Source organism: Chiloscyllium plagiosum, chromosome 31 (assembly GCF_004010195.1).
Source record: "Chiloscyllium plagiosum isolate BGI_BamShark_2017 chromosome 31, ASM401019v2, whole genome shotgun sequence".
NCBI classification, from domain to species: Eukaryota; Metazoa; Chordata; class Chondrichthyes; order Orectolobiformes; family Hemiscylliidae; genus Chiloscyllium; species Chiloscyllium plagiosum.
Window position 1 is genome coordinate 44,828,423 of NC_057740.1, and position 23,541 is coordinate 44,851,963.

At 41.4% G+C, this 23,541-nt stretch overlaps 1 protein-coding gene across 6 annotated transcripts in view; it reads left to right on the plus strand.

Annotated features, from left to right (window-relative positions):
• coasy (CoA synthase) overlaps window positions 1-23,541 on the plus strand; it is a 126,489-nt gene that overhangs the window by 90,731 nt on the left and 12,217 nt on the right. For 4 of the 6 annotated variants that reach the window (XM_043721572.1, XM_043721569.1, XM_043721570.1 and 1 more), the window contains exons 6-7: window positions 9,723-9,787; window positions 19,663-19,747. The exons of 1 other annotated variant lie outside the window; for it this stretch is intronic. In XM_043721572.1, the coding sequence (XP_043577507.1) occupies window positions 9,723-9,787; window positions 19,663-19,747 (150 nt within the window). Of the gene's footprint in view, window positions 1-753; window positions 1,963-9,722; window positions 9,788-19,662; window positions 19,748-23,541 lie in introns of those variants that run through there. One more of the 6 variants, XM_043721574.1, reaches the window with a different exon arrangement.

The window sequence follows — 23,541 nt, forward strand, 5'->3', positions numbered from 1 at the left end:
CACACACACACACACGTGCGCACACCCACATGCACACATACACATACACTTTGTGGGGTGAATTTGTACTTGCAGAGTTTGTATCCTCAGGATCATTCTTGTAAACCTAGTAAACCATTCTAGTGAACCTTTCCTGAACCACTTCCAGTGTATTTGTATCCTCCCTTGAATAAGGAGGCTAAACTGTACAACGAATCAAGATGTAATCTCATCATTGTCCTGGAAACTGAAGCATAGTATCCTTGCTGTTATATTCAATTCCTCTTGCAGTAAAGATAAGCATCCCGTTACCATTCCTGCTTACAGTTCTTTACCTGCATTCTAACCTGATGACTCACACACTAGAATTCCAAGACCTTGCTACGCCTGGGAATTCTGCACTCATTCTTTTTAATAATACTCTTGATGTGACATGGAGACACAAAAGCAAACAAAATCAGCCTTTCTACCTCTATATTTGCAACACAGTAACATTAAACTGTCAAAGATGCCAAATAGTCACTCTAGTGGTTTCTAATCAGACTTTTGAATAATTGAGCCCAGACTTTGCAAGCAATTAATTTCCAGACACCAGTTTTGTGTCTTAAACAAAAGACTGAAGAATTTATTAAATATAAAATAACATTAGCAGAGAGAAACTGAGACCCATTCACAGAAAAAGCAGAGAGACATAAGGAGTTAAGGAATAAATAAAAGAAAATAACAAAACTAGCCAGATTACTCAAATGGTTTTCACTATATATTGTTTCACAGGCGAAAATGTGGATTCCTTGACTGCTTTTCTGAAATGGAGATCAGGGTCATCATCCCAGTTCATCCAGACAAAGGCAGCAAAACTTCTAACTCAGCTTTTCACTCTTTTGGTTTCTGGAAGATGGTGGAGCAAATTAGTGGAGAGTTTTCAAATGTTCATGCTGTCTCATGTACATCTTAAAACCTTCACTCAGAAAACATAGTTCAAAAAAAATCTTTAAATCTGATTTTGCCTTGCTGGACTGACCGTCTCTTCCTGGGACCTCCATTGCCATTCATTGTCTGCCCTCTGCTTGAATGTAGGGACTCTTACAGACTTGCTGGAATGAGTTTCCAGGTATTAATGTTTTTTTTTAATAGCCAACTTCTGCTATCTGTTTAAACACAGTGATCTTCCTGGAAGTTGCTGTGTATATTAAAACCTTTTTAACCAAGGCTCAGCCAGCAATTAGACCCTAGGCCTGGCTTCTCCAACAAACAGAGCATATTAGGTCTCTTCTTTTCCTTTTAACACAAGCTGTCCCAAATGCCACCAGTCATTTCCAGCTCATAATTCAAAATTGATTAAAGAATAAATTTAAAATAATGAAATATCACCAGGAGTGCTAACCCTCTGCTTTTTATTCTCCCTGCTAAAGTTAACAATTTCACATTTTCTCATTACTGTCCATGTCCCACAAGTGTGACTGTTCATTTCATTTATCTGTCTGCATGCTTGTAATGTCAGCTTCATACCATACTTTCCTATATTTGTGTCATCTGCAAATCTAGCCATTAAGCCTCCAATCCCCTCCCAAAAGTCATTCACATAATTTGAAGGACAGCACAGACCCCAGCAGGACTTCACTCATCTCATTCTGCCAATCTGAAAAAGATTTTATGTATACTTTGTTTTCTGGCAGCCAGTCAATCTTCTGTCCATGCTAATATGTTCCCCTAATCTATGAGCTCCAACTTTTCTTGATAACTTTTAATGTCGAACCTTGTCAGTGCCTTCTGGAAATCCAAGAGTAGCACATCACCAGGCACTCCATTATCCACAGTGCATGTCATTAGATCAACAAATTCCAATAGATTAGATACACTGAATTTCCCTGTCACAAAACTATGCTGACTCTTCCCAACTACATTGGGTTCATTCCAAGTGCCCAGTTATAACCTTCATAATGACAGATTTTAAAAGTTTCCTAATGACAGATTTCAAGTTAATTGGCCTATAGTTTCCTTTTTTTTTCAACCTCTCTACCTTCTTGACCAGAGGGGTTATATTTCTACTTATTAATCGAATGAAACCTATCAGAATTTTAGAATGTTAATAGTAATGCAAATATGACATCATTTCCTACCTCTTTTAAGATCCTAGAATGAGGCCCATCAGGACATGATGGACGGTGTCATCAATAGTGCTATCAAGCAGCACCTGCTCAGTGACGCCCAGTTTGGGTTCTGCCAGGGCCACTCAGCTCCTGCCTCATTATAGCCTTGGTTCAAACATGGACAAAAAAAAGCTGAATTCCATAGGTGACATGAGAGTGACAGCCCCTGACATCAAGGCCGCAGTCAACCGAATGTGGCATCAAGGAGTCCTAGTAAATCTGGAATCAATGGATATTTCTACTGGTTAGAATCTTACCTGGTACATAGGAATATGGTCATGGTCATGGAGGTCCGTGATCTCAGCTACATACTTGTCTGCAAGAGTTCCTCAGCATAGTTTCCTGTGTCCAATCATCTTCAGCTGATTCATCAGTGACCTTCCCTCCATAATAAAGTCATAAGTGGAGGATGTACAATCATTGGTGAACAATGTTCCGCACTATTCACAACTCCTGAAGCAGTCTATGTACAAATGCAGCAAGATCTGGACAGCATCCCAGGCTTGGGATGACAAGTAGCAAGTAACATTTGCACCACACAAATACCAGGCAATGACCATCTCCAAAAACAATCTAATTACTATCCCTTTGACATTCAGTGGTGTTACCATCACTGAATTCTCTATTATCAATATCCTCGAGGTTACCATTGGCCAGAAACTCAACTGGACTCATCACATAAACACAATGACTACCATGAGCAGGTCAGAGGCGAGGAGTACTGTGGCAAGTAACTCAACACCTGACACTCCAAAGCCTGTCCCCCATCTACAAGGCACAAGTTAGGAATGTGATAGAATGCTCCCCACTTGTCTGGATGGGTGCAGCTCCAACAACATTCAAGAAGCCTGACAGTGTCCAGGACAAATTTGATCATCACCACATCCTCAGACATTCACTCCCCCACCACAAAGTAGCAGCAGTATATACTGTCTAGAAGATGCACTGCAGAAATTCACCAAAGATATTTAGCATTTTCCAAACACATCACCATTTCCATCCAGAAGGACAAGGACAGCAGATATATGGGACCACCATTACCTGCAGATTCCCCTCCAAGCCACTTACCATTCTGACTTGGAAATATGTCACTGTTCCTTCACTAGCTGGGTCAAAATCCTGGAAATCCCTCCTGGTGGTCCCTGAATGTGCTGCTCTTGAAAGCATTCTATGAATTCCTCCTCAAGGCTGCTATTATCAATCTGATATGTAGATTAAAATTACATAATTAATGCTGTCACTGTCATAAGGACCAAATATTCCTTGTTCTTTAATTCATCCTACATTAAGGTTATTGTTTGGGGAGTTTGTACTCAACTCCACCAAAATAGATTCTACATCCTGACCTCCTGAACCTATTACACTAATACCATTTTAGATTAGGAGTTGATATTCTTTTGCCTTTGTCTAGCTTCCTCTTCATAGAATCAGACAGTGCAGAAGGAGTCTTTAGCCAATGAGGTCTGTTCTGCCAAAAATACACTAAATCTATATTGATGCCACTTTCCAACACTTGGTCTATACCCTTGAATGTTACATTTTAAATGGTAATTCAAGTAATTTTTAAAGGTTATGAGTTTTCTCACTCGACTACCCTCCCAGACAGTGCATTCTAGATTTGTATCACTGAATGGATGATATAATTTTCCTCAAATTCTCTCTCAACCATCTGCCTTTCACCTTAAAAGTGTACCCCCTGGTTATTGACCCTTCAGCTAAGGGGACTAACTGCTTTACATTAGCCCTGTCCATACCCACCATAATCTTATACACCTCTATCACTGTAAGACCATTAAAAAAAGTAACTGTGGTAGTCATTTGGCCCCTTGAACTTGCTCCACCAGACAGTAGGATCATGGCTGAACTGCCATTTCTCATATCCACTTTCCTGTGTTTTCCTGAGCAAAGTGGCCCAATCTGTTTAGCCCTTGCTCATAAGACAATCCTTCCAAACCAGGGATCATCCTAGTAAATCTTCTCTGAACTGCTTCCAATGAAATTATATCTTTCCTTAGATAAGGGGACCCAAACTGCTCACAGTTTTCCAGATGTGGTCTCACCTGCACTTGTACAGTAGCAATATGACTTCCCTACTCTTATACTCCAATGGTTTCCCCCTCAGCCTTCTCTGCTCCAAAGAAAACAACACAAACATTGGCAGCCTCTCTTCAAAGCTAAGATGCTCCAAGTAGATAACATCCTGGACCCTATTCAATACAATCATATTTTTTCTATACTGCAGTGACCATATCTGCACACAGTACTCCATCTGTAGCCTAAACAAAGTACTGTACCGCTCCAACATAACCTCCCTGTTTTCATAGTCTGTATCTTTCCTTATAAAGACGAGTATCTGTGTTTCTTCTTATCCATCCTATTAAGCTGCCCTGCTTCTTCAGAGATCTATGGGCAAGAACTACAAGATCCCTCTGTTCCTCTGAGCTTCCTAGTGTACTGCCATTCATTGAGTACCCCCTTGTCTTCTTACCTCATCCCAAGTGCATCACTTCACACTTACCAGTGTTAATTTCCATCTGCCACTGATCTGCCCATTTGACCAATTCTCTTTATATCTTCCTATAACCTAGGACCTTCTTCCTCACTGTCAATCATACAGCTAATCTTCATGTCATCCTTAAGTTTACTAACCATCCACTCCCCTCAAATATTTTCATTTATATCATTTATGTATATTACAAACAAAAAAGGGACACAGCATTGATCCCTGTGCTACATCTCCAAACTCACATTCAGCTTTCTACTGCCTACCTTTATCTCTAGCCACTAAGCTAATTTTGTATCCAATTTATCAAGTTACTTTATGAACATAAAACATAGAGCTGTACAACAGCATAGGAACGGCCCTTTGGCCCATGATATTGTGCCTGACATGATGCCAAGTTGAACTAATCCCTTCTGCCTGCCCTTAATCCATATACCTCCATTCCTTGCATTTTCATGTGCTTATCTAAAAGTCTCTTAAACACCCCTACCTTATGTGCCTCCACCACCACGCTTGACAATGCATTCCAGACTCCTACCGCGCTCTGTGCAAAATCTTACATCACACATCTCCTTTGAACTTCACACACAACCACCCCCGCCAGCTTAAATGCATGCCCCCTAGTTTTAGCCATTTCTCTGGGAAAAAGATTCTGACCATCAACCCTATCTATGTGTCTCTAATTTTACAGACTTTATCAAGTCTCCCCTCAGCCTCTGCCACTCCAGACAAAACAACTTGAGTATTTCTAGCTTCTATTTCCAATTCATACCTTCTAATCCAGGCAGCATCCTGGTAAACCTCATCTGCATCCTCTCCCAGGCCCCCACATCCTTCCTGTAATGTGGCAACCAGAATTGAACGCAGTACTTAAGTGTGGCCTAACCTTCTTGGGCAACCTTCTGCTTTGACTTTTTTCAGAATTCCACATTGGACCTTGTTGAAGGCCTGACTGAAACTTATTCTTCTTGAATGTCATAAGCCCTCCAATATTCAGAACCGGATCCTTATCTTCCTGCAGCCATGTCTCCATAATGTCTATGTGATCAAATTATTAACTTTGCTATGAATGTTACATGCATTCAGATTCAGAGCTTTGATCTTTATTTTTATAACTTCTTGTCTTGACTGATGGTATATTTTTAAGTTCACTTTTTCTGTCTTTCCCTGCCATTTTCTGACATTAATTTTCCACATTAGTATTTTGCTCTTCTGCCTTGACCCTAGCAAATACTCCTGCTTAATCCCTCACCTGCCCATGTTTTTTTTAGTTTAATGGAGGCTGTGCTGCACCTGCGTTGTTTAATCATTCAGTAGCATGTTTCCTTCTCATCACATTTTCCATACAACTGCTGCCTTAATCAGGGTTTTTCCAGCGCACTGCATTTCTTATACCTCATTCATGTAGGGTTGTTGTGCAACAGTACTAATATAATGGAGAATTATTTTCACCAGGTTACTAAAATCAGTAGAAATCTACCTTTTCTTGATTTATCTTTGTTTCACTCCATAGCTCAACCCTCATTCAAGCATCACAATATGGCAGGATTGCAGTCTCTTATAAGGTTGGCAACCTATTATTGTTTCTGTTCTTTCTGGAACAATGAATTTCTTTCTTGTGGCACAATGAATTTGTCCAGCAAATAAGTGAATCATCTCGGCTGAACTGTAATAATTCAGATTTCTCTCCTGTGTTAGCTGATTGCAGGCATAATAGTGAATGTTGATAGAATTGTGTTCATTGCTTTGGGCTCTCTGCTACAGACTGGATCTTTGCAGGCCAGTGAACCACACAAATTGGTTGAAGATCTCAGATGGAGGCTGAAATGAATCACTCTCTGATTTGTTTCTAACCATTTATCACAGCTGTATCTTTTAGAACTCTGTCAACTGGGTAAGTAGTAGCGCTGCTGAACCAGTCTTGGTAATTGGCTTTGGAGACCCTCATTCAGAGTACATTCTGTGAACTTGCCATTCTCAGTGTTTCCTCCAGATGTGCTTCAATATAGATTCAAGATTGCGCTGATATGGGCAACTTTTTACAAGCTCTCTACAGCAGATCCTATTCTCATGCACTAACAGGTTCAAGAACAGCTTCTTCCCTGCCATTATTAGACTGCTGAATGGATCACTCTACCTTCAAATAATATTGACCTTGCTTTGTATACTTCTTGTGCAGCCATAACCTTGTACGCCTCGCTCTGTCTAAACATCCTAAGATCTGTATGTCCTTGTTTGCTATGATCTGCCTGTACTGCTTGCAAAAAAAAGCTTTTCACTGTACTTAGGTACATGTGATTACAATAAATCAAATCAACATGGAAGAGTACTGTTGCATCAGTCATGGGGGGAAAGCAGGAAATTTCCTACCCTTGTTTGACCGGATGCCATGAGATTCCATGGGGTAGATAATCAATGTTAAGGATTCTGAGGGCAAATCCTTCCTGGGTGTATGCCACTGTGCCACCACATCTGGAGGCTCTGTCCTGCTAGTGAAGCAGAACATACCCAGGGATGATAGTGTTTGGGATATTATCTGTAAAGTGTGATTCTGTGGTGACGACAATGTTCAGGCCTTGGTTTGACTAGTCTGTAGGACACCTCTCTCACAAGCTCCTAGATATTGGTAAGAAGGATTTTGCAAGGTCGAAAGGGCTGTTTTAATTGCTGTCATTTCCAGTGCTCAGGTCAATGCTGTTTGATCCATTTGTTTCATCCTTTGGACTTTTGTAACAATTTAATACAACTGAGAGACTTGCTAGGTCATTTCAGAGGGCAGTTAGGCATTAACCACATTGTTTTTAAAACATAAAACATTGAACATAGAAAAGTACAGCACAGAACAGGCCCTTCGGCCCATGATGTTGTGCCGAGGATTATTCCTAATATAAAATAATATAACTTAACCTACGCACCCTCAATTCACTGCTGTCCACGTGCAGCAGTCGCTTAAATGTTCCTAATGACTCTGCTTCCACCACCACCACTGGCAACGCATTGCATACATTCAAAACTCTCTGTATAAAGAACTTACCTCTGACGTCTCCTCTATACCTTTCTCCTAACATCTTAAAATTATGACCCCTACTGCCAGTCAATTCTGCCCTGGGAAAATGCTCTGACTATCAACTCTATCCATGCCTCTCATTACCTTGTGTACCTCGATCAGTTCACCTCTCTTCCTCCTTCTCTCCGGAGAGAAAAGTCCGAGCTTTAGTCAACCTCTCTTCGTAAGACAAGCCCTCCAGTCCAGGCAACATCCTGGTAAACCTTCTTTACACCCTCTCCAAAGCCTCCTGATCTTTCCTATAATAGGGTGACCAGAACTGGACACAATATTTCAATTAGGTAAAAACAATGACTGCAGATGCTGGAAACCAGATTCTGGATTAGTGGTGCTGGAAGAGCACAGCAGTTCAGGCAGCATGCGAGGAGCAGTAACATCGACGTTTCGGGCAAAAACCCTTCAGAAGGGCTTTTGCCCGAAACGACGATTTTACTGCTCCTCGCATGCTGCCTGAACTGCTGTGCTCTTCCAGCACCACTAATCCAGAACACAGTATTTCAATTGTGGTCTCACCAGAGTTTTGTAGAGCTGCAGCAAAACCTTGCGGCTCTTAAACTCAATTCCCCTGTTAATGAAAGCCAAAACACCATATGCTTTCTTAACAACACTTGGATGGCAATTTTGAGGGGTCTGTGCACTTGAACACCAAGATCCTTCTTCCCTCCACAATGCCAAGAATCCTGTCTTTAATCCTATATTCAGCATTCAAGTTCGACCTTCCAAAATGCATCACTTCGCATTTATCCAGGTTGAACTCCATCTGCCATTTCCCAGCCCAGTTCTGCATCCTGTCTATGTTGCACTGCAGCCTACAATACTATCAACGGTACCTTCAACTCTTATGTCATCGGCAAATTTACTAACCCACCCCTCAACTTCCTCATCCAAATCATTCATAAAAACTACAAAGAGCAGAGACCACTCACCAGTGACCTCCAGGCAGAGTAGTTTCCATCTACAACCACTCTTTGCTTTCTGTCAGCCAACCAATTCTGAATCCAGACAGCCAAATCTCCCTGTATCCCATACCTCCTGACTCAATGAAAGAGCCTACTATGAGGAACCTTATCAAATGCCTTGCTGAAATCCACATACACCACATCCACTGCTCGACCTTCATCGACCTGTCTCGCCACCTCCTCAAAGAACTCAATAAGATTTGTGAGGCATGACCTGCCCCTCACAAAGCCATGCTGACTGCCTTTAATCATGTTATGCTTTTCCAAATAGTCATAAATCCTATCCCTCAGAATTCTTTCCAAAACCTTGCTGACCACAGATATAAAACTGACTGGTCTGTAGTTGCCAGAGATTTCCCTATTACCCTTCTTGAAAAGAGGAACAACATTCGCCTTCCTCCAATTGTCCGGTACGACTCCCGTGGCGAGTAAGGAAGCAAAGATCTTTGCCAGTGGCTTAGCAACCTCCTTTCTCACTTCCCAGAGCAACCTAGGATAAATCTGGTCTGACCCTGGGACTTATCAATCTTAATGTTTGTCAAAATTTCAAGCACATCAACTTCATCAATCTTAAGTGTCTGAATGTTGTCCAGTCTAGTGCGAGATAGCAGATTTCATTCACCGAAGGACATTAGTAAACCAGATGAGTTTTTATAACCATTATATAATTCTATTCTTTAAGTTGACCCTAATTCCCATGCTGAAAATGTGTTGCTGGAACAGCACAGCAGGTCAGGCAGCATCCAGGGAACAGGAGAATCGACATTTCAGGCATAAGCCCTTCTTCAGGAAGAAGGGCTTATGCCCAAAACGTCGATTCTCCTGTTCCCTGGATGCTGCCTGACCTGCTGCGCTGGTCCAGCAACACATTTTCAGCTCTGACCTCCAGCATCTGCTGACCTCACTTTCTCCCCTAATTCCCATGCAGTTACACAAGCAGGCCACCCTCTGATAAATATGCAGTAACTCAGTAGAATTACACTTACTAAGTTTTTTTTTTCTAAATTAACAGGAGTTCTATAGTTACTTCATACGCATTATTGTCATGATCTCACTCATTACAGATATTTTACTGAAAGATGGAACAATTAACCGAAATGCATTGGGAAAGAGCGTTTTTGGGAATAACGTAAGTACACACTATAGGATTTTCCTAAACTTAGGTGATTATTTTCAGCTGATGTTACTTGTTAGAATAGTCCGAGGAATATACTATTAAAATGTTGTCCAGTGTAGCATGGTGTTGGAAGATGTTTTATATCTTCGCTAAAGTGACCTTTATTTTGAGGGTGAAATTTTAAAACATTAACCTTAGTTTATTTGTGCATTGTATACTTCATTGCTGTCATTGGTTGACACTGGTTCACTAATGTCCTTACCTGTTCTGGTCTACAGACTACAGTAATCTGGTTGACTCTGAGATATCCTGTGGGCAATTATGCCCCAGGCAGTGACACCCACATTCTGCGAATGGATTTAAATAAATTCGAGGCAGATTTAAAATACATCCAAAATCTAGATTATCTTCCTGGAAACCAGAATCACCTTCCTTCCTCAAGACAAAATACTTCAAATTTCAATCTAACAGAAATCCCTAATTATCTATCTAAAACTGCTAAAACCTAGACAGAAAGGTTCTTGACTAACTCAGCACTTTTAGATCAATCTACAATATAACATGGGGCAAGACCACACTTAAACCTCCCTCATAATATTGGAGTATTCAAAATCATGGTGCTTGGAACCCATATTTTATAATTCCTTTTAGACTGATGCTGTTTTAATTGAAACTTGTTGAAACTCAGTTTGTTAGTAATGTGGTATGGTTAACTGAGTTGGTCTTTCCTTTTGGTGTAAATTGCCCTAAGGAAAGACAATGAAGCACTTAGACTATCATTCCTTATCTATTAGAATTCCTGTAAAGTACACACTTTTTTTTTTAAGTAGGGAGGTTCTCATTTAGTTTTAGGATTTGTTCATGTCCAGCACTTGTAACTTTGAGTTGTGTTTGAATTTTTCACTGTAATGTAGGAGATTGAAGGCTGATCTTTATAGAGGTTTATAAAATCATGAGGAGCATAGCCATGTTGAATAGCAAAGATGTTTTCCCTTGGCGAAGGGAGTCCAAAACTAGAGGCATAATTTTAAAGTGAGAGGAGAAAGATTTATAAGGGTTCTGAGGGCAGTGTTTTCACACAGAGGGTGGTGCATGTATGGAATGAATTGCCAGAGGAAGTGGTAAATGCAGGACAGTTAGAACATTTAAGAGATATTTGGATAGGCACATTGAATAAGAAAGGTTTAGAGGGATATGTGCGAAGCGTGGGAAATGAGATTAGTTTAGTTTGGGAAACTTGGTAAGAATGAATGAGTTGGACCGAAAGGTCTGTTTCCATGCTGTATGACTCTGACTCTATCACTGTGAGAATTTTAGCTGATATGATTCTGGATGAATCTTCCATTCCTACAGCACATTTGGAAATTGAGTTATAGAGTCATAGAGTTATGTAGCTTGGAAACAGACTCTTTGATCCATCGACCATTTGGTCCATGTTGACCAGATGCCCTGATTTACTATTGGCCCATTTGCTAGCATTCGATCCATATCCTTCTAAACCCTTCTTATTCAAGTACCCATCCAGATGCATTTTAGATGTGGTAATTGTATCAGTCTCCACCACTCCGTCTGACAGCTCATACCATACATGCACCACCTTCTACAAACTTTGGTCTTTTAAATCTTTTCCCTCACTTTAAATCTATGTCGTCTAGTTTTGGACCACTCTACCTTGGGAGAAAGACTTTGGCTATTCAACCTAGTCTTACATAGAACATAGAACAATACAGCACAGAACAGGCCCTTCGGCCCACGATGTTGTGCCGATGTTGTTACCCCTCATGATTTTATAGATCTCTGTAATCCCTCATTCTCTGACACCCTAGTCTATTAAACCTCTTTAGCTCAAACCCTCCAACTCCAGCAATATCCATGTAAATCCTTTTGAACCTTTTAAATTTAATAACATCCTTCCTATACCAAGAGACTAGAATTGAATGCAGTATTCCAAAAGTAGCCTAATCAATGTCCTGTACAGCCAAACGTGACATCTCAACTCATGTACTCAGTGCACTGTCCAATAAAGGCAAGCGTACCAAATGCTGCCTTCACTACACTGTCTACCTGCAACTCCACTTTCAAGGAACTGTATACCTGCACCCCAAGGTCTCTTTGTTCAACAACAGTCCCCAGACCCTACCATTCAGTGTATAGGTCCTGCTCCGATTTGCCTTACCAAAACGCAATACCTTACATTTATCTAAATTAAACTCCATCTGTGACTCATTGGTTCATCTGAACAAGGTCATGTTGTATTCTGAGACAGCCTCTTTCACTATCCACTACACCACCTATTTTGCACCGATATCTGCAAACCTACTAACCATTCCTCCTATATTCACATCCAAATAATTTATACAAATGACAAAAAGTAGTGGACCCAACACCGATCTTTGTGACACATCGCTGGTCACAGGTCTCCAGTTGGAAAAACAGCCCTCCACCACCACCCTCTTTCTCCTATCTTCAAGCCAATTTTGTATCGAAATGGCTGGCTCTTCATGGATTTCATGTGATTTAACTTTGCTAACCAGTCTACCATATGGAATCTTGTCAAATGCCTTGCTGAAGACCATATAGACAATGTCCACCACTCTGCCTTTATCAATCTTCTTTGTCACTTCTTCAAAGAAAACTCAAACAAGTTAGTGAGACACAAGTTCCCATACACAAGGCCATGTTAACTATCCCTAATCAGTCTTTACCTTTCCAAATATATGTAAATCCTGACCCTCAGAATCCCCTCCAATAACTTACCCATCACTGATATCAGGCTCACCAGTCTATAGTTCCCTGGCTTTTCCTTAACACCTTTCTTAGAAATGACACCAAATTATCCACCTTCTAATCTTCTGGCACCTTACCCATAACTATTGATGATACTAGTATCTCAGCAAGGGGCTCAGCAATCACTTCCCTAGCTTCCCACAAAGTTCTGGGATACGCCTGCTCAAGACCTGTAGCTATATCTGCCGTTATAAGTTTTAAGATGTCCAGCATGTACTCCTCTGTAATGTGGACACCTTCCAAGATATCACTATTTAGTTCTCCACGTTCTTTAGCTTCCACATCCTTCTCCATAGTAAATACTGACGCTAAGTACTCAGTTAGCACTTCATCTATCTCCTGTGGTCCCACACATAAACGATATTGTTGATATTTAAGGGGCCCTATTCTCTTCCTTGATACTCTTTTGTCCTTAATGTATTTGTAGAATCCCTTTGGATTCTCCTTAATTCTATTTGCTAAAGTTTTAAAGATTTATTAAAAATATAAATTGCAACTTTTATTAATTAATGATTCAATCATAGTGTAATTGAGGTACTTCTAATATAATTGATGGTTGATTTGCAGCTCAATTTAATTTGTGTTCTGAGAAGTTTGATTGTTAATAGGACAAGATGCTTATTTCAAAGATAGTGCATTAATACAGAAAGTAACTACCTCTTTCCTGTCTTAGACTATCAAAATATGTGTATATTGTCTCTAAAAATAGTAAATTAATTAAATATTTAATTAAAGTCTAAGACATAGAATTACTTACAGCTGTTGCTCAAAGCTTAAGACATCCTTCCCTTCCAGGGTAATGTGATGTAGGCTAGACATCTTTTCAGGGAGAAAAATTACAGCCTTTGACCATAACGTCCACTATACCCTGAAGATGGCTGCACAGGTGAATAGAGTGGTCAAGAGGGCATATGGTATGCTTGCCTTCATTGGATGGGGTATTAAGTATAAGAGCTGGCAGGTCATGTTAAAATTGTACAAGGCTTTGGTTCAGCCGCATGTAGAACACTGTGTACAGGTTTGGTCGCCACATTACCAAAAGGATGTCCGACGCTTTGGAAAGGATGCAGAGAAGGTTTATGAGGATGTTGCCTGGTATGGAAGGTGCTAGCTATGAAAAGTGATTGTGTAGGTTAGGAATGTTGTCATTAGAAAAAAGGAGATTGAGGGGGGGAACCTGTTTGAGGTCGACAAAATCATGAAGGGTGAAGGCAGGGTGGATAGAGATAAGCTTTTTCCCAGGGTGAGGGATTCAAAAACGAGAGGTAACACATTCAAGGTGAGAGGTGAAAAATTTAAGGGGGATACACACGGAAAGTACTTTACACAGAGGGTGATAGGTGTCTGGAATATGTTGCCAGCAGAGGTGTTAGAGGCAGGCACAGTAGATTCATTTAAGGTGCGTCTGGACAGATGCATGAGTGGATGGGGAGCAGAGATACAGATGCTTCAGAATTGGGTGACAGGTTTAGACATTGGATTTGGATTGGAGGGCCGAAGGACCTGTTCCTGGGCTGTAAATTTTCTTTGTACTTTGTACTTTGTTCTTTATAAGGACCAGAAATCCCTCACCATCCACTCCATCTCCTTCTCTGACTATTATCTGAGGTTAAATAAGATTACATAGAACCTTTTGCTCTTAATTGAGTTTCTAATCCTGTATACTATCAATATATGGGCTTTTGTGGTGCAATGGTAGTGTCCCTACCTCTGAACAATGAGGCCTGGGTTCAAGTCCCTCCTGCGGCAGAGGTGTGGAATAACATTTCTAAACATTAATTAGAAAATATGTATATCCTATCCATCAACAAGACCCATTTTCACCTGCCATCATTTAATCTGCTCAAACTCTTATTCATGCCTTTGCTCCCTCCAGGTTTGACTGTTTTACTGCCCTCCTGACTGAACGCCTGCCTTACACCCTTAATAGACGTCAGGTCACCTTAAACACTACATGCCATATCTAATATTGAGCTAAGTTCCAATTATTTGTCATCCTGTGTTTGCTGACCTCCATTCCTCCTGGCCTTGCAATGTCTTGAATCTCTCCATTTTAAAATTGTAATCCTTATGTTCAAAGCCCTCCATGGGTTGAACCTGTGTTATGATTGGGGCTTGACTCTCCACATTTCTGCAACTGCCTCCTTACAAACTTCATATTTGTCTGCTCACCTTCAATTATGACCACTTACACATTTTCGTATTTAATTTCTGCACTATTGGCAGCTGAGCTTTGAGCTGCCTGTTGGAAGCAGTCTTTGAATAATTTTAAGGCAGAGATGGATTATTCATAAACAAGGAGATGAAAAATAATTGGAGCTGAGGGAAATATGAGGTAATCACATCAGCTATGCTCCTATTGAATAGTACAGCAGGCTTGTGGTGTTGTGTGGTTCTTCCTCCTCATTTGTCTGTATGTCTTTACCCAAAGCTCTGGAATTCCCTCCATAAACCAGTCTCCTACTTTAAGAAATTCATTACAGACTACCTCTTTGACTAGACCTTTGGTCACCCACCCTATTATCTCCTTATATAGCTCACTGTCTTTTTTTTTACTACACTGAAGGAACTTTATACATTGTTCTTCTCTTTAGCTGAACTCATCCAGACATGTGGAGAGTATTCCATCATACTCCTGGTTTGTGTCTTGTAAGACAGTGAACAGCTTTCCACAGGTTAGATGAATTAGAATCATATAATATTTATAGCACAGAAAGGGGCCACTTAACCTAGTCTTTCTGTGCCAGTCGAAAAAAATCTCCCAAGCTATATCACACTTTTCACAGTCCTGTAGCGTATGGAGTACTGCATGCAGCTTTGGTCTTCTTACTTGAGAAAGGATATACTGGCACAAGAAAGGCTACAGAGGAGGTTCACTAGGTTGATTCCAGAGTTGAGGGGATTAGCTTACGTGGAGAGACTGAGTAGACTGCAATTATATTAATTGGAATTTAGAAGAATGAGGGTTGATCTTCCAGAACCACATAAAATCATGAAGGGAATAGACAGGATAGAAGAAGAGATTTCCACTGGCAGGTGTAACTAGGACAAGAGCGCATAACCTCAAAATTTGGGGTAACAGATTTAGAACTGAATTGAGAAGGAATTTATTCACCCAGAGGGTTATGAACCTCTGGAACTCCCTTCCAACTGAAGTAGTTGAGGCTTGCTCAGTAAATGTTTATAAAGCTAAGATAAATTTTTGAACAGTAAAGGAATTAAGGATTATGGTGAGAGGGTGGGTAAGTGGACCAGAGGCCATGAGAAATCAGCCATGATCTTATTGAACGGTGGAGCAAGCTGAAGGGGCCAGATGGCCTACTCCTACTCCTTGTTCTTATCGTACTCAAGGCCATAAGACATAGGAGTAGAAGTAAGGCCATTCAACCCATCGAGTGCAGTCTGCCATTTAATTATGGCTGATGGGCATTTTAACTCCACATACCTGCACTCTCCCCATAGTCCTTAATTCCTTGCGAGATCAAGAATTTATCAATCTCTGCTTTGAAGACATTTAACATCCCAGCCTCCACTGAGCTCCCTGGCAATGAGTTTCACAGGCCCAACACACTCTGGCTGAAGAAATGTCTCCTCAATTCCATTCTAAATTGACCCCCTGTAATTCTAAGGCTGTGGCAACGGGTCCTAGTCTCCCAGCCTAACGGAAATAAATTCCCAGCATCCACCCTTTCTGAATCATGCTTTATGCTGTAAGTTTCAATTAGATCTCCCCTAAACCTTCTAAACTGTAATGAATACAATCCCAGGATCCTCAGCCACTCATTGTATGTTACTCCAGTGCCAGTATATCCTTCCTGAGGTGTGGGGCCCAATTTTGAACACAGTATTCTAAGTGGGGCCTAACCAGAACTTTATAAAGTCTCAGAAGCACATCCCACTTTTTATATTCCAACCCTCTTAAGGTAAATGACAACATCACACTTGCTTTCTTAACCACAGACTCAACCTACAAGTCAACCTTTAGAGAATCCTGGACTAGCACTCCCAGATCCCTTTGTACTTTAGCTTTGTGAATTTTGTCACCGTTTAGACAATGGTTAATGCATTCTTATTTCAAAAGTCCAGGACCTCGCATTTGTTCATGTTGAATTTCATCAGCCATTTCCTGGGCCACTCTTCTAAACTGTCTAAATCTTTCTGCAGCCTCCCCACCTCCTCAGTACTACCTGCCTGTCTGCCTAACTTCGTATCGTCGGCGAACTTTGCTAGAATGCCCCAGTCCCTTCATCTAGATCATTAATATATAAAATGAACAGCTGCAGCCCCAACTCTGAACCCTGCGGGACACCACTTGACACTAGCTGCCATTCTGAAAAAGAACATTTTATCCCAACTCTCTGCCTTCTGTCAGACAGCCAATCCTCCATCCATACCAGTAGCTCACCATGAACACCATGGGCTCTCACCTTACTCAGCAGCCTCCTATGAGGCACTTTATCAAAGGCCCTTTGGAAATCTAGGTAGATAACATCCACTGGATTTCCCTGGTCTAACCTACTTATTACCTATTCAAAGAATTCTAATAGGTTTGTCAGGTATGGCCTCCCCTTACTAAATCCATGCTGACTTGTTCTAATCCGACCCTGCACTTCCAAGAATTTAGAAATCTTATCCTTAACGATGGATTCTAGAATTTTACGTACAACTGAGGTTAGGCTAATCAGCCTATAATTTTCCATCTTTTGTCTTGATCCTTTCTTGAACAAGGGGGTTACAACAGCGATTTTCCAATCATCCAGGACTTTGCCTGACTCCAGTGATTTTTGAAAGTTTACAACCAACGCCTCTGTTATTTCTTCAGCCACCTCCTTCAGAACTCTAGGATGTAGCCAATTAGGGCCAGGAAATTTATCAAGTATTAGACCTTTTAGCCTTTCCAGCACTTTCTCTTTTGTAATGACGAACATACTTTACTCTGCTCCTTGACTCTCCTTAATTGTTGGTATATTACTCATATTTTCCACTGTAAAGACTGACACACAGTATTTATTAAGTTCTTCAGCTGTTTCCTTATCTCCCATTACTAGCCTTCCTGCATGAATTTGGAGCTGCCCAATTTCTACTTTTGCCTCTCATTTGTTTTTTATTTATTGAAAGAAACTTTTACTATCATTTCTAATATTACTGGCTAGCATTTGATCCTCTCCTTCCTTATTTCTTTTTTTGTTTTCCACCGTTTGTTTTTGTAGTCTTCCCAATCTTCTGATTTCCCAGTGCTCTTGGCCACTTTATAGGCTCTCTCTTTTTCTATGATACATTTCCTGACTTCCTTTGTCAGCCATGGCTATTTAATCCCACCCCCTGATAATCTTTCTTTTCTCTGGGATGAACCTCTGTACTGTGTCCTCAATTACACCCAGAAACTCCTGCCATTGTTGCTCTACTGTCTTCCCCATTAGGCTCTGTTTCCAGTTCCTCTCTCATGGCCCTGTAATTACCTTTCTTTAACTGTAACACCATTACATCCGATGTTGCCTTCTCTCTTTCAAACTGTAGACTGAACTCTACCATATTATGATCGCTGCCTTCTAAGTGTTCCCTTACTTTAAGATCTTTTATAAAGTCTGGTTCATTACATAGTACCCAAGTCCAGAATAGCCTGCTCCCTTGTGGGCTCCATCACAAGCTGTTCCAAAAAGCTATTCTGTAAGCATTCCATGAATTCCCTTTCTTTGGATCCACCGGCAACATTATTCACCCAGTCCATTTGCATATTGAAGTTCCCCATGATCACTGTAACCTTGCCTTTCTGACATGCCATACCTATTTCCTGGTACATCTTGCGCCCCACTCCTGGCCACACCTGGGAGGTCTGTACATAAATCCCATTATGGTTTTTTGCCTTTGTGGTTCTTCAACTCCGCCTACACAGACTCCACCATAGATTTAATTTCAGCACCATAGATTTAATTTCATTCTTAACTAACAAGGCAACCCTGCCCCCCCACCCACCTCCCTGTCTTTTCGATAAGTTGTAAACCCTTGCCAGTCCCGAACCTCCTGCAGCCACATCTCTGATGCCTACCACAACATAATCATTCACAATGATTTGTACCGTTAATTCATCTACTTTGTTACGAATACTACGGGCATTCAGGTAAAGTGCCTTAATGCTAATTTTCTTATCGTCATGATTTCCAAAGTATACATCCAGACACCTTTTAAATGAGTTGAGGTTTTCTGCCTCGACAATCCTTTCAAGCAATGAGTTCCAGACCATAACCACCCTTTGAGTGCAAATATTTTTGGTCATTTCCCCTTTAATTTTTCTGCCAACTACTGGAATTCCCAGCTTCTGACTTGCCTTTATTGCAAGAGTACTTATGTGACTGGCAGTTTATGGTGAGGTTTCTGGTCAGTGGTAACCCCAAGATGTCAACGGTGGGGCTTCAGTGCTGATAATGCATCTCAAGGGGATATCATTAGGTTCTGACTTATTGGAGATGGTCATTACCTGACATTTTGTATAGTGTGAATTAAACTTGCCATGTAACAAGGCTGAATATTGTCTAGGTCTTGCTGCATATAGACAAAGACTGTGTTTCTGAGCAGTTGTATATGGTATTGTCAGTGAACTAACCCTTATTCTGTCTTTGTGATAGAGAAAAGGTCATTGCTGAAGTAGCAGGAGATGGTTGAAGTAGAACACTACATTTTGAAATTCCTGTAGTAATGTCTGTGGCTGAGATGATTGACCACCAACAATCTGTCTTCCCTTTTACAGAGAATTTTTCCCTTGATTCCCATTGACTTCAGTTTTGTTAAGACTCCTTGATGACTTGCTTTGTCCTTCACATGGAGGCACCATTTGACCTCTTGAGTGCAACTCTTTTTGTCTAGTACAGACCAAGACTGAAATGACAAAACTGTTCCTGACAGAACTCAAACTGAGCATCAGTGATCATTTAATGTTTGTTAGTGCTGCCTATTGATACTGTTAACATCCCATCCATCACATTCTGTACTATTGATGGTGATGATCTTTTAATTACTTGAAACACAGAATTTTTATTATTACCAAATAAGAGAAATTTTGAGTACCAAGAATATGCTTTCATAGTATATATTTTATGTTTAAGGCAATGCTCAAACGTCTAACAGATATTGTCTGGCCAGAAACTGCCATTCTTGTGAAGCAGAAAATTGATGATGCTGGTGTAGAAGGTAAGTGCCAAGGATCCAACATTTCACTGCCAAATGAACATTATTTTTTATGAAAATGACCGCAACCCAAGATCTGTCAAGTTGTTTAAATTTTAACTTGAACTTCTCACTCTTCAAGAAGTCTTTTGTGGTAGGAATTTACCTCTGGAAACCAATTTGTAATTTAAGTATTCAGTGAGATCCAAGTCGTGACTTTCTACTCCCCCACGAAGGATGGCTGATTGATCATCCTTCCTGTAAACCTTTTTTCAGTTTTGCTGGATATTCAGGGATGAGATTTTCTTTCTGTGCACAGTGCTTGATGGCAGTTTTGCATTGACATAGAAGTTGGACCGAAGGGTCTGTTTCAGTGCTGTACATCTCTGACTCTATAAAAGATGCACATATGATGTGGGTCAGACACCAACTGAAACCTTGTGCCTGGAAATCAGGCAAGGTGTGCTGTGGTTCAGTGTCAGAAAGTTGGGTGTGTTTTCAAAATGTCAATTCTGGCAACTACATTACCCCACTTAATGCCCTTTTGCACAAACTAATCATAGAACTGCTGACAGCTTCTGAAAACTCTATTTAATTAATTATTCAAATATTAACTACTATAAACGTGTTACCTTAATAATGCTGTATTTATGTCAAATTGTTTGCTGGCCTGCAAGAGGTGGATTGATGATGTTATGGGGAAAAATCATCAGGCCGGAGTCAGGGTCAGGGTTCAATGACAAAGTTTATTGTACAATGAAATACTGAAGCTCCAGGGAGAGAGAGATACCAACAGCACAGTGGTCAGCTGCAATTCTTCTCTCGACCCAGAGCACATGTCAAGATACTCTTATACATTTTGTGATACAATAGGTCAGTGATGAGATTATTTTCTTTGTAACATGATTTGATTATGGCAATCATTGCAGAATCATTGATAGTTTGGATACAGTCATTGTCAGTTCCAGCGCAGCCTTTGTTAATTTCAGCGCAGTCGTTGTTAGTTTCATGTGCAGACATTGTCAGTTTCAATGTCTGCGTGGAAGTCCATTGCTGTAGTAATGGGCACTAATCGCTCTTCCTAAGAAGGATGATTACTGCAGTCCTGGCTATTACCACTTTTGTATTGAGTCCGAATCAAGTTGTTAACATTTCTGTCAAATGTGTTGGCTGGACCCAGACATTTCGGTGGGCACAGTACGTTACTCGTGTGTATTTTCTCCCTCACCCACCTTAAAGTAATCAAGTAAGTTGTGAGTTCATTGTTGTGGCCCCAGACAGTGTGTGTATTTGCTCTGCTGTCTCTCTCCATATTGTGGTCTGGCAGCCAACTTATGTGTCAAGTGGCTGACTGATGAATTGTCTGCCCATGGTCACATTCAAGCATGCCTGCTCGCTGCAGGTGCAAGTAAACTGTCCCATGGTGACTGTACATCGCTGATGAGTGCACTGGACACATGAGGCATTTTTGGGAATCAGGGCATAAACTCATCCTCATCCTTGTCCTGTGAAACAGAGTGGGTAATTACCATGTTTTAAGTGGGTCTTCCCTTCCCTAGGCTGGGGGCTCAGCCCATGGGCCGGTTGTCCTGTTCAACTGCATACATCTACCCTGGAGTATTTTCGGATCTGCCCTTTACACGGCGCTTCCGAGATGTCCACTGTATAGAGGTCACGAGGGGTCCACACCGGAGATTCCACTGATCGCGCCAGTGGGTAGCAGACACTTTGGTTCCCATGCAAGCTTAGGTGGGTTTTATAGAAGAGGTTATCCTCAAATCATGACATGCTCCCGACAGTTGTGACACAACTTTATTTTGACTGCAAAATGTATATATCTGTATGTATTTCACTGTGTTTAAGTCAAAGTCTTTGCTTGTGTCAGGAGGTGCAGTCGTGCTTCGTTATGGTTTGTTCTGTTGTGTTTTCAGTACTCCCCCCGGGATGACCGTCTTGTCCACTGTTCCTGTTTGCACCTGGGGAATGGTCAATGACATTAGTTTGGTCACAGGAGTCTTTAAATGATCTTAGTTGGGTCCAGTGCTTTCATGTGCCTTTTCTTTTAATATCTATACAGGCACAGGTGTCTCCGCTTATTACCACTTCGTATGGCCCATACCATTTTGGGGCAAAGCCTGGTTTGTCAGGCAATGCTCGCACTAGGAAGCAGCTTCCTGTTGCTGGGACCTCAGGGAAGATTTCAAGTTCCCCTGCCTTGTCCTTTTTGTTTTGTTTAACAATTACAGATTTCTGCTTCCCTTTCAATTCTATCACATATCACTGAATTTTGTCTTTTAGTGGTCCCACATCGTTGCTACCTGTGATTATTGTCTCTGGCAAGTGCATTGCTTACCTGGTCATTAATTCATATGGTGTTAGCCCAGTTGCCTGATTCGAGATGGCTCTTAATTTCATTAGTATGGCTGGCAGCACTTCAGCCCATGTTCTGCCTGAGGTTTGTATAGCCTTAGCTAAAGTATTTTTGAGCGTTCTATTCATTCTCTCTACCATCCCTAAGTTCTGGAGGTGATTGGGGATTAGGGGATGTGAAATTATTGTCTAATGCTGAGTAATTGGCAGACAGTCTTCATGACCTTGCCTGTAAAATGTGTCCCTTGGTTGGATTCAATCTGGAGGAGGTACCCCACCCCCACCCACACCTAGGGATACCTCCTCCACTAATATTCTGGCTACAGTGGTTGCAGTGCAGATTTTGTAGGGAGTGCTTCTACCCACTGCGTAAATTGGTCTATGATGACCAGGCAGTATGTTTTCCCATGGGAGGGTGGTAGTGGCCCTGTAAAATCCACCTGAAGATGTTCCCAGGATCCCCTCGGTCTGGGCTGGTATCCACTCTTTACTTTTATGGGTCTCCCTGGGTTATATTGTGCATCTGCGGCAGTACTTGATCATGTCTCTTCCCATTCCCTTCCACCACCACTCTCTCCCTAGGCTTGCAAAGAAGCCTCTCTACCTGTATGGGAGAGCCCATGGTGCAGTTCGAGCAAAGTGTTCTGTATTCACGCTGGTGCTACCACCTTGTCTGCTCACCTCCAGATACCATCCTCCCCTTTGAATGCCCCCTGCAGTTCCCATTGCTCTCTCTCTACCTGCGGGATGACGTCCTGTACCTGCTGAATTTGGATAGCGTCTTTCGCTAGTTCAATAGTGGCTATTGCAGGCTCGTTAATGGCTTCTTGCTCTAGGGCTTTCTGAGCTGCTCGGTCTGCTGCCTGGTTTCCTATGAATTTTAGCCAATTTGGGCTCTCTTTTGCTGGCTCCCTTTGGGCTTTTATTTATATTACTGCAGCCTCTTTTGGCTGTTCACTAGCAAGCAATAGTGCCTGAATTCTTAATTGATGTCTGACAGGGGATCCCCCCACAATGGTGAACTCTATTCTACCCCCTGCCACGATGTAGTCATGGACTACACCAAAGGTATATTGACTGTCGGTATATATATTCACGGTTTTTCCTTTTGCTAGTTCCAGTGCTTTGGTGAGTGCTACCAATTCAGCTACCTGTGTGGACTGACTTCCATCAATCCTTCCGGACATAACTGTTTCTAACCTATCATTTATCATAGCCCATCCTATTTGGGGCGACCCTGCTACATATTTTCGTGACTCATCCACAAAGAGGGTCTCCTCGGCTGAGTCTGGGGAGTATCTTTTACTTGCCTCCTATCCTTATCCCCATCTATATCCCCACAGTTGCCCTCATGAATGGGAGCAGCTGGTTGTCAGCTTTGCTGATCTCTGGACTCCCACAGTTCCGCGGTGTTCCAGATGGTGTTTGGGGTGCTCCATGCTTTTCCC